At 39.3% G+C, this 12,206-nt stretch overlaps 1 protein-coding gene across 34 annotated transcripts in view; it reads right to left on the bottom strand.

The window, feature by feature from the left end:
* Positions 1 to 12,206, bottom strand: part of LOC107265085 (calcium/calmodulin-dependent protein kinase type II alpha chain) — a 90,885-nt gene that overhangs the window by 51,455 nt on the left and 27,224 nt on the right. For all 34 annotated transcript variants that reach the window (XM_025082463.1, XM_025082438.1, XM_025082437.1 and 31 more), the window contains exon 2: positions 10,194 to 10,288. In XM_025082463.1, the coding sequence (XP_024938231.1) occupies positions 10,194 to 10,288 (95 nt within the window). The remainder of the gene's footprint in view (positions 1 to 10,193; positions 10,289 to 12,206) is intronic.

The following is a 12,206-nucleotide window of genomic DNA, read 5'->3' as shown; positions in this document are numbered from 1 at the left end:
ACGAAAAAAAAAAAAAAAAAAAAAAATATGAAAACGTAAGGGCTGCCATTGCGTGAGAAAAATGTGACTGAGGAGATAGGTCATGGGTTTCTTATTGATTTGTGCAAGAAAAAAAAAAAAAAAAAGTTCGCCCCTTGAGGTTTCAATAAACGTGGCACGAGGCGCGGTGAGAATTTGTGAAAATTATAAGAAAAATATATATATATATACGGATAATTGTATTTTGACGTAACGAGATCGGAAAATTTTTAATTGACTTGGAAAAAAGTTTACGGGAAAAATCAAATTATCGGAATTCTGTGCTATACAGATATACACGGTTGCCAACTGGAGAAGTTTCAACTTTTTATCAGAGATCGCATTCCGCAACTTTTATACAGGATCAAAACTTCGTTTACCTTCGAAAAGACTTACCAACCTGACAACATATACACCATATAGATTCCCCTCGGTGTTCGCAATTTTTCTCTACATTTCCCTCGATAATTTTTGGACGTTTTGGTCGAATTCGTAAATTTGAAAATCCTCAGCATATTTTCTCACCCAAAAACCTAAAGTTTTATATATACACGCATCCTGCGACATTACCGAGTAAAGTATCCAGAGACGGAAATATATGCTTAAAGCACACGTGTACGACATATATATGCGGTAGGTAAAATAAATATATAATAAATTTACCTAAGTACGTGAAGTGAGAGTCGGATGGATAAAAACGTATGTATAGCATGTATAGAGTATAGTTTGCTTGCCAATACCCTGCTCCCCCGTCCCCTGAGTCCCCTCGCCCACTAGCCCGTTTAAAGGTCCCTTACGACAACGCGTGCTCCTGCGTGAGCCCCGCGTGTTACTGCTTTGATTTCGTGCCTAGTTTAGTTTTGCGTATCTCGAGTGACACCATTTGCTAGTGTCGTATTTTTGGATTTCTGTTATTTTCTGTTTCCTTTGTACACCGACATTTTTATTATTAATTATATTCTTTTTATTTTACACCGTGTCCCCTTTCTTCGGTTCCCTCCCCCTCTCCCGTAGTTTTGAGATAGCTGCATTTGCGAGACCCTGGGCCCTTTTTCGAGGCCCAGTCCGTCACAGTATATACATATGGTGTACGGTCGTCGTAAAAGAGGGGACACATAAAATATGTAAAATTTCATGTGAAATTTTTATAACGAGACAACCATCCCCCTCCGACGTTACTGAACTTCGTGACGTCACGTTCATGAAACTTCCATCAACTCCCACAGAATATATCGCGTCTTCGGGGTCGCGGGACACGTCCCACTGGGACTATCAGGAAAATGGTCATAAGCATGCATTACGTTATGTACATACATTAGTCACGTTAGAGCCAGAGTGGTAGCATATAGGGTCTGGGAAGTTAGCCCCCCATAACTGGAAAATTCTGGTTCCGTTGGTTGTTCTGGGTTTTTCTAAGGTTGTTCTATAATGTTCCAGAAACACTAGTTTCTCGTTAGCCCCCCATAATTCGAAAATTCCGGTTTCGTTGTTTGTTCTGAGTTGTTCTATGTTTGTTCTATATTGTTCCAGAAAAACAAGTTTCTCAATTGAAATTTGTAGCGGTGAGACGAAAAAACAGGTTTTTACCGGAACCCCCCATTTATAGAAAATCAAACTTTTTTTTGTTGTTCCAGGTTGTTCTAGTTGTTCTAAATATTGTTCCAAAATATTAGTACTGCTAAGTGAAGAATACTCGAATGGGATCAAAGGAAACGTTTTTTACATATAAAATCGTTCTACATTGTATAGTTCCGATTTTGAATCTTGTTCTACATTGTTCTAAGTTAGTTGCTATTATCCGATCGCTATACCAATCTAGAACAATCATCGATAGACCCAGAACCTAGGAAAACCTAGAAAAACCTAGAAAAACCTAAAACAACCTAGAAAAACCTACAACAAGCTGGAACAACCTGGAAATCATTCGAAATGGTCCTATATCTACATGCTATTCTCAGAGCGTTCGTCCTCCTCCGCTTTTCCAGTGTTTCCCTGGTTTTACGTGTCTTTCCTACCTGATCATCCTGGAACAATCTGGAGCAACCTAGGAAAACCTACGAAAACCTACGAAAACCTACAAAAACCTACGAAAACCTACGTAAACCTACGAAAACCTACAAAAACCTAGGAAAACCTAAAAAAACCTAGGAGAACCTAGAACAAGCAGGAACAACATTTGAAATCGGAACTACGCAAGCTAGAACGACTTTATATGCAGAAATCGTTTTTTTGATCTCATTCGAGTATTCTTCAGTTAGCGGTACTAATATTTTGGAACAATATTTAGAACAACTAGAACAACCTGGAACAACAAAAAAAAGTTTGATTTTCTATAAATGGGGGGTTCCGGTAAAAACCTGTTTTTTCGTCTCACCGCTACAAATTTCAATTGAGAAACTTGTTTTTCTGGAACAATATAGAACAAACATAGAACAACTCAGAACAAACAACGAAACCGGAATTTTCGAATTATGGGGGGCTAACTTCCTGGACCCTAGCATATATCAGCGTAGATGCAATTCGGGATAGTCAGGATGTAATAACAGAGAGAAAAGGAAAGGGAGAAAAAAATTTTAATGAAAGAAATATGATGCTGTAGTTACACCCGATAAATATATATATATATGTATGTATATAGAAGTCCGAAAAAAAAATTTTACTATAACAGGAAGTGAAAAACTGCCAGCATCCAAAATCCTTTTCCCTGGTATTTTCCACTTGAAAGGTATCGTTCTATAGCACAAAAAATAGCACAATTCTATAGCACATAGCAAAAAAATCTAATGGCAAAAAAAAATGGCAAACCCGACAGGTAAACAAAAATGTGCGAAAAGTCAAATTTGGAAAAAATAATTTTCCTGTATGGGGCGTAGGAAAAGTGGGGGTACCGGAAATGAGAAATCATTGAATAATTGAAAATTTTTGTTTTTGGCATCAAAGGTCATGTATATAGATATGCTGTGCACGATGACCTGGGTAATAGGTCAGTAATTACTTTGCCAATAAATTCCGTCTAGTCATTTATCACTGTAGCTGTATGTCGAGTATGTGTATATATACGTATATATATATGTAACAAAGGAATTTCGTTTCACTTGTTTCTCGGTGTTCTCGCGTGAAAGCTACTGCAGCCATGTTGTGTATTTCCGTAGTTTCTTTTTTTCTAGCTGGAATTCACCGGGTGATTTCAAGCCGAGAGACGAAATTCTTCGCGGTTGGCCTTTGCGTGTAGAACGTGGTACATTAATTGAGTAATGGATAGGTATACCCAGTGATGGCATTTAAAAATGTTAATAAAGTATTTAAAAGCAGAAAATATTATCTTGTACTGGCACTTGACGCGTACGATAAAAAGTCTGGAGTTTTATGACGAACGGACTATAGACGTGGTTCGTGTCGCTGGGTAGTCAGACAGAGGAACGATCGAGCAAGTGGAAAATGCTGGAAAGGGTCAGACAGTGTAAAGAGTGACTAAAAAAAATTGTGAATTTTGGTTTTTGAAAAACTGTAAAAAAAGAATCAACTTACCTATATATATGTTGGTATAATCGCGAATAAAAATACACGTCAAGATGGCTGTCGCACAGTGAAAAAAATTAACGAGTGAAAAGAGTTCACTTTGCATGATTACAGGGTGGTTTCTTTTTGTTTAACAGCACCAAAGCTCTTTAAAAAGCCACGTTAAACGGCAGAAATAACCGGCCGGAATGTGAGGCAGATAATAAGTACGGTATCCGAGGTACGAAAGGGTAGTACGAAAATTTCAAGGGTGAAATATAAAATAGAGTAGAAATTTCAAAATCGAAGAAAAGGGTGTGACCGCGGGAGCGTGTAAAAGTAAAAGGAAGCATTTTTTTTTAAAGTGAAAAGATTTACGAAATTACAATACTGGTGCTAAAAAATTTCGAAAGTGGAGCGCAATCCCCTGGTCCGTCCTTGAAAATATATTCTAGTAGGGTGGCTATTAAAAAGGTATAGTCCAGCAACGGTATGAATTCGCGATTTGTATAATCGACGTTTTTATAGTGGGCTTGGAGGGCAGCAATTTTTCCAGGAAATTAATTCGGGTTTTTTTTTCTTTTTTTTTTTTCTTACCCTATTTCATCCCCTTAGTTACCCGACTTACCCTTTTTCCATCATTTGCCAGCTCGGCACACCGAAGTACCGGGTCCAGTCTGCTTGGCTATCCTATTCCATCCGGATGGCTGGGTTAAAATATGCGCGGCCACGTATCTCGTTTCAAGCCCCTCGCCACCCCTGTTACACGATTAAATGCTCTTTTTCAAGGGAAGCTTTAAACCACCGATAGGGAATTCTGATAAGGGGGAAAATTTCAGGTCGTGATAACTTCGCGCGAGATTCGGTCTTCTTTGGCGTAGCGGACGAGGATTTGAAGGGGATGATGAAAAAAAAAAAGAAAAAAAAAATTTGTAAAAATTATCATAATTCTTTTAAGCCACTTCGTCACCTTTCACGAATACGAAAAAAGCTGCAAAGGCTGATTTCCACTTGTCCACGGATAACGCAAAAATAAGGGTTGGATTATTGAATAAAAAAATTTTCGTGACAAAAAAAAATCTAACTTTGATATATACCCGAAATAATAATTTCCACAAAAAAAAAAGATTAGCGCCATCCAGTCTGCCGTACAAGAATTTCCACTCAAGGTTCACCCCGGGCGTAGGGGTTGTTTTTACAAAGTGGCCATTTTCCAAGAGGGTGGTTTCTCGTTGCTGGGTTACACACGTGGAGCCTGGAGCGGTAATTACGCCAGGTCATACATACGTATGCCTACCCGTTCCCAGGCCGCCCTCTTACCCTCCATTACTACTCGAGTTCAGCTCCTTCCATCCCCAGGTACATTAATATACGAAAAGGGCAAAAGAAAATTTCCCAAAAATTTTACAAGACACTGTTATACGAAAGACCAATACTATCTTTCGTACGATTCGCGGAAATTCATTAAGGGATGAAATTAAAAAAAAAAAAAGTCTTGCGAAACGACGTAAACAAATATTGGGCTATAATCGCAGGGGCGTGATATATCCCAAGATTCGGAGCGATGCCAAACCCTTATCAGTAAGGGATGATAATGGCTTCCGGAGAAGATTCTCTGTGGTAGCTACTAACAAGCCACGCTTGTTTGCGCTAAACTCGTTATCGAGCAAGACCATCGTACCAGAAGGAGAGGCGAGCGTACGTACACGCCAGCAACCCTTATATATGGTGTAAAAATAACTGAGCGACTTTCTTGAGGTAGGTTTACCTCTGTGTACATTTACGATAGCAGCGACTTTCTTGACCCTATTGATTGGCACGATAAGCATCTCCGATTGAAGCCAGGATTGCCGCCTACCAAAGGAATTCAATTGTAAAGATATTCGAGACGTGTTAAAATAAAGAAAAAAAAAAATTTTTTTAATTCATACCACCAAAAATAGGGGTCGGGTCACCTATGGCTGAACCAGCAGCAGTAAAATAAAAAAAAGTCAAAAATAGTTCTGTCACTTAAGCATCGCAGCACTCGTAGAACTCTGAGGCATTAGAAGATCTAATCGTGATATTTTGACAGGGGTCTCAGCATCTAACTGGCTTTTGTGGCTCGATTTAGAAATGCAAATCGTTCTTAAGACATTCTAAAGGGGTTTCTTGATAGGTCTTATTAATATTCAAAATGAACAAGAGATTCCCTACCGATTTACAATCATCATATTAGAATATATATATATATATATATATATATATATATGCATATCGAGTATGGATAAAAATTTAAAAAAAATACAAAAGTCAAAATAGAATAAATTACCAACAAAACCATACGGTATACTCTTGCCGGTGTTCTAAAAATGGATCCAACAGGTATAGCATGTCTGTAGATAAAAAAAAAAAGAGTACAAATATAACGGGTGGCGAAATAAATAGAAATTATAAAATCCTCCATGTTAAATTATCACGTGTTTTCCCAGTGAGCAATATGGCGGATGGTTGGATTTAACAAATAAAAAAAAGCGTTCCGCGCGTCCATTGAAATACTATAGGAAAGGGATCGGAGATACGAGCCGAGGAACGTTCTACTTCCTAGCAATGTAATTGAACGGAATTGGATAGCCTCTCTGAAAGCGCCACAGTTCCTGATGGAGTTTATATTCATATATCAGCAGGCATACATAGGTAGTACGCATGTAGCGACAAGAACACGGCGCGCCTATACAAAGACACAGAATAGCTCCATTTACTCGAAAACGATATATATATAGGCAGTAAATGCACATTAGCTGGGGTATATCAATATATCAATATATATATATAGTAAATAAGCGAGAGGAGTTGGAGATTAGGTCAGGTCACTGGAACAAGGTCACGGCTAAAATTCCCCACGATTTTCCTTTTTCGTTTATTAATTTATTATCCTCCATATTTTTTTTAACCGTCTCTCAGCCACTCCATTGCAGACATATTCCCAAATGAGGGTGTTATATATATGTGTCCACAGAGCCATTAAATAACCCACTATGTAATCTTACTATCTATCCGGTACCTTTTGCACGTGAAAATGCGCCATTTCATCTGTGCCGACCCACCAGACAATGAGCGCAGTAATATCTTTGACTCCGTAATATCTTTCCGTGAAGTTTCGCGAAGCTTTAAAATTGCGCAACAAGACGAATGTAAGGTAAAAATTACTTACGGAAGATTTACGCGTGTCGCTTACATAAAGTATCCTGGCGACGGGAGTCAATACGTAATGGCTGTACGTAATGCAATTGTGGTTTTTCTATTTATTTAATGCTCGTACTATTTCCTTTGTATATATCCTCTAGTATCTATTCTGTTTCTTCATTTTTTCTCTCTCAACGTTTGATTTATGTCTGTTTGAGGCGCGTGATCCTAAATATGATAAAGAAAGACATAACAAAAGGCGTTAGCGGTCTGGTCTAAATCCTAGTTATACTTTTTTCTGTACTGAACAAACTGCACCCGCGCCATCTTGAATGACCGTTACGAGCCAGTAGTTCAAAATTGTGTAACACTAAACTTCTACAAGGACGACCGAATTGCTGGTAAATAAAGGCTTCTGTGAGGTTATGTCGCGATAAAAAAAATCATAACAAAGGCTTAGGCCAGCCCCAGGTATACAGAGTCTACCCTTTTTTTTTTCTGTTTGACGAACGCTCCCTACGCAATCTTCAGTCGCCGTTGGGTATTCAAACGCGCTACCCGCGCGCCTAATACCTGAAATTACAGTTGGACAAAAGAAACGAACGTCGGCGTCGGTAAACGAGGTTATGTTTTATAGTTCGCAGTAGAGGAACGCGTGAAATTGTCAATTTCGCGAATTCGCATTACGTGCGTGCACGCGAGTTAACATTTGCGACTTGGAATCCATTGTTAATTGTTGATTGGGTTTATTGCGTTTTCCATCTGGCAGACGAGCCAACGTAATTGGATCGCGGCAAGTGCAGGAAACGTTGCAGGACTCAAAGAAGACACCATAAACATTAACGAAGCGTACAGAGATCCTCCGAAAATGCTAAAAACTTATAAGTTAACAGAAAAACAAAATACTGAATTTACCAGAAGTAAAATTACTATCCACGCGTTATTTCAATTATCACTGACAAGAGTCGTACGACAAGAAATCTGAAACTAGTCACCTTAGCAAAACCAGTAGCAACGCAAAGGCATCCGGTTGATCGTGTCCACTTAAAAGTAACTGATCTCGACATCCTTTTTACCTCAATCCCACAGATATTCCTTTCAACGTTCCCGAATGGCAGGAGTGGCATTCGGAAGGCAAGAAGAGCCAATAACGTGTAAATAAAAAACAAAAATTAAAACCAATTAATCCTTCCTTTCGAGTAAGCGTTAAAAAAAAAGTTCATAAAAACCGAAGTGCGATCATCTTTTCAAACCTTTCGGAAATACACAGACGAACCAGCCACTCGAATTATAAACGACTCGACGCGCTCGGTTATGTTCGGTCGTTTTCGGGCGCGTTCGGGTCCACTCATATCTATATATATACCGCTGCATATATTTATACGAATATACAAATGGCCGCCGCGCGTCCCGTACGATTAAGCCTGACAGCCATACCAAGGCAAAACAAATAGTCTTCGTTTCGACTACATGGTTGACATCGCATCCTGAGATCCATATTGGAACCAGTGATGAAGTTTTGATAGCTATATATGTAAACTGGATATATTATGACGAACCTTAGTCTCTGCCTGCTGCTTACAAACTCAAGGTACGTATATACGTACATACACGTATAGTTATGCTACGAATAAAAACAAGGGACCTGTCACCCAGTCACTGTATACAGTAGCCCATTATTAAAGTCTCTTTCACGTCGAATCAATTCGTCAAACCGTTTCGGATTAATACATCAGAGCCAGGGGGGAATTGAGAAATTTTTTTTAACAACATGGCCGCCATTCCGTTATCTTCCCCACAATATCTTTCTCCTCTAGTCGTTTCTAACGTTAATAGGGCCATCCAGTGGCATGGGAGCTCCTTTTTTTCTTGACTTTAATTGCTTTCTAATTAAACAAGCTTATACAGGGAGTGTCTATCCTTCTTGTGTATTCGTCGTGTCGTTTTAACAATTAAGAATACAGTTATGGATTCTCCTGATACATATATAGGTATATACTACACGGTACTGTACATAAGTGCACTCAGGGTTTACTTATTCCCTAACTGCTGCCGTCTGCCCGCTAATTCGATTAATCGTAACTCGATGCCGTTTATCGGATAAGTTGGCTATTGTATTTTAATTGATTCGATTATAAGGCTCCTTTGGCTTCGTTCGATATTATTTTCGTTCTCAAGTAGACGGAAAACTTGGACACGTGCGATATGCAAAATTTCAGAAAAAATTCTGTTCCTGAATAAAAAAAAAAAAGGTCAAACGTCATTCCTATCGTAGGTCGTGATTACAAAAATTCGTTTTTCTTTTATACGGAAGAAATCAAATTGTCGGATACGATCCTGCCGTAGGACTCATAAATTCACTTATTCCAACCAACCGGAAGTGAGAAGGAAACTTTTCCATAGAGTTCGAAATATTCGCCAATAAAATTGGCTTACCGTCCGATTCACCCCGTACCCCCCCCCCCCTCTCTCTCGAAAATCCACGATAAAAAGGATACAGATGATTACCCACCAAAATCCCAGCGTTTTTTCATAGACCTATTTCTACTTCAGCTTACAAATACAGGTTCAAAGGTCAAATCCTTACACCGATCATCCCACGAACATCCGCCTACAATACAAACCCTAATCTCTTACAGATTCCATCCATATTATACCCATACATCACTTCCTCTTCCTATACACACTATAGAGCTACGTGAAGTTAGCTCAATTCGATTCTCATGGCCGTCCGATTCACCCCGTCCCCCCCCCCCTCTCTCTCTCGAAAATCCACGATAAAAAGGATACAGATGATTACCCACCAAAATCCCAGCGTTTTTTCATAGACCTATTTCTACTTCAGCTTACAAATACAGGTTCAAAGGTCAAATCCTTACACCGATCATCCCACGAACATCCGCCTACAATACAAACCCTAATCTCTTACAGATTCCATCCATATTATACCCATACATCACTTCCTCTTCCTATACACACTATAGAGCTACGTGAAGTTAGCTCAATTCGATTCTCATGGTAAAACCATCTTCAGACCGTTCATTCTGAAACCAGATACATACCACCAACCAGATATATACCACTGTACCACCTGAAGATGGTTCTGCTATTGTGAATTATTAAAAAATCAAATGAACAGAACCATCTTCAGGTGGTTCGGTAGTCCTGAATAACAAAAAAAAATATATATATACACACAAAAGTATCGCTATCGTTTTACAAACAAGGCGAATAACATTTTCCAACCCAATGACCGTAGTAGACACTAACTGCCAACTGTTGGTCCCCCCAGGAATGTTGGCACAATGACAACGACGTCGCGTCGTTTTTAGACGCCAGACGCGTCTCGGCGCACAGTTCAAACATACGGACGTCTTTCTCGAGTCGAACGCCAGGACGCCCCCTAGCGACGGCGAACGAAAGTCCATAAGACTCTAACGAAAGGACGTCGAGTCTCGTAGAGGCGATTATAAAGAAAAAATTTACCCAAAAACGTAAAACAACGAACTCACCTCTGGTCGAAAGCTTTTTAGTATTGATGATCTTCGCCGCGAACTCGAGGCCGCTGCTCTTCTGTACGCATCGTCGTACCACGGAGAACGCACCTCTGCAACAGGTACAAAGGTCACGCGATGTAGGCATGATATCCGAAGGTTACGTGAATGGCAATTTATCGTAATGATTATTAAAATAGAAAATTATAATTTTAACAGCTGTTCAAATGAAATTCTCAAAGACTTCATATATCGAGTGTTTTCATTATTTTCAGTAGACACGTATATCTGTATACAAGTATGATCACTTTATATACCACTTTATTGTACGAAGTTCTGCCTTGTATATGGTTACTATAATGTCTTGGGTAATCCCGGGTATAAGGTCTGTGATATTCGTACACCGTGTACAGTCTTGTATAATGATCCATTCGTCCATATGAAAAGCGTGTAGCGAGCTAAGCTTCCCTAGCTAAGAGAGTACACTTCTGAAAGTCCCTAGGCTGTGGGATAAGTTTGTCCAGGCCTTTAGGGTTACGGGAAGTTTCTACTTGGCGTCAAGTATTGTGCGGGTATATATATATATATATACATAGTAAGATGGTCGGACTACTATGGCGACTTTGATACGGATAATGTGTTTAGCGGAGGTATACGTATATATATACTAAGTTTAACGACGTTCCTCGAACGTGATGGAAGGCTCGTGAACTACGTATAAATCATAGTCAAACGTTTATGGATATCAATGGAAAGTATATGCCTAGGGAATTATTGCCAACCGTTGAAAAGACCATTGTCGTCTGTCTGACTATAGTGAATAAGGTATGTTACTAGTCAGACGTGGGAAATCGATTTCTGACATCGACTGATCGCGGACTGACAATTTGGTGACTAGGAATTTTTTTTTAGAATAAAAAAAAAATTCATTTTAAATTATATTGCTAATGAAAGATAGTTAAAAAATTTTTTCGATTAGTCCAACAGTTATGGTAGAAAGTTTCATTGTTTACGGTCAGGTTGGCCGACCTGATTAGCACGACTGACCGTTCACCTCATCTTAGATCGTGTAAACAGAGCTAAAACGTCTGACCGGCCAGGGGATAAATCTACTGTAAGATACATATGTAGGTCAGTCGCCGTTACTAATTCCCCTAGAAAGTTACTAAACTGTGGAACCACTTTGAACGCCATATTTCGTAAGGCGACTGTCCGTGTATGAATTCTTGGGGAATTATTACACCGATATAAGTTCGTGCCAACCTGACAAGCCCTAACGACTCAACACGGGGCCAATGAGTTTTTGACGGGCCAAGAAGTTAACGAGGCTCGACTTTTCTTCTTCTTCCTTTTTTTTTTCTTGCCTGTCAAAATAATACAGGATGGACAGATACCGAGATAAGATCGTCATAGAGATTAGTTAAGAGATGACCTCGCGAGGTCATCCCTATTGGTAATCCAGATAAAACCTTAACATATATATACACATATATATACGCTCATATAGAGATACGTACGCTCCTAAAAGACATATGTTATAACTAGCCGTCGTATGTCAACATGTCAGTCAGCTGTCACTGCCCCCACCTTTTTCATTTATTTTCCCGTACTCCTCGGTCTGTCCTACCAGAAGCACTATGGTCTTTAATCGGCTGGAAATATCGGGAAAAAGGCCAATATTAGCAGCGACTGCTTCGCGAAGCATCGGCGAAACACGGAATCGAGACGAATTCAGATTCAACTATAACGGGGTATATGATTGTCCAAATTTGCGTATAACCTATTTTTTGCTCACCCGTTAGAATCAAGCTGCAAGGACGGACGCTAAGACGTGAAAGTACAATTTTCAAGGGCTGATACAATTAGAAAGAGACAAGCCTGCGTCATACGGATAAGGGATGACGGATAGCATCCCCTTGGACGTCCCTTAAAAAACTTTTTTTCAAAAAACATTTCATATTCATCCAACAGCCCAATCGATCATTATAATCTCACAAAATGGTTGTTTCAAAAATGAAGGACCCCCCCCCC

Source organism: Cephus cinctus, unplaced genomic scaffold, assembly GCF_000341935.2.
Source record: "Cephus cinctus unplaced genomic scaffold, Ccin1 Ccin1_scaffold0215, whole genome shotgun sequence".
NCBI classification, from domain to species: domain Eukaryota; kingdom Metazoa; phylum Arthropoda; class Insecta; order Hymenoptera; family Cephidae; genus Cephus; species Cephus cinctus.
The sequence above is the reverse complement of the archived record's forward strand: the minus strand, read 5'-3'. Positions and strand labels throughout refer to the sequence as shown.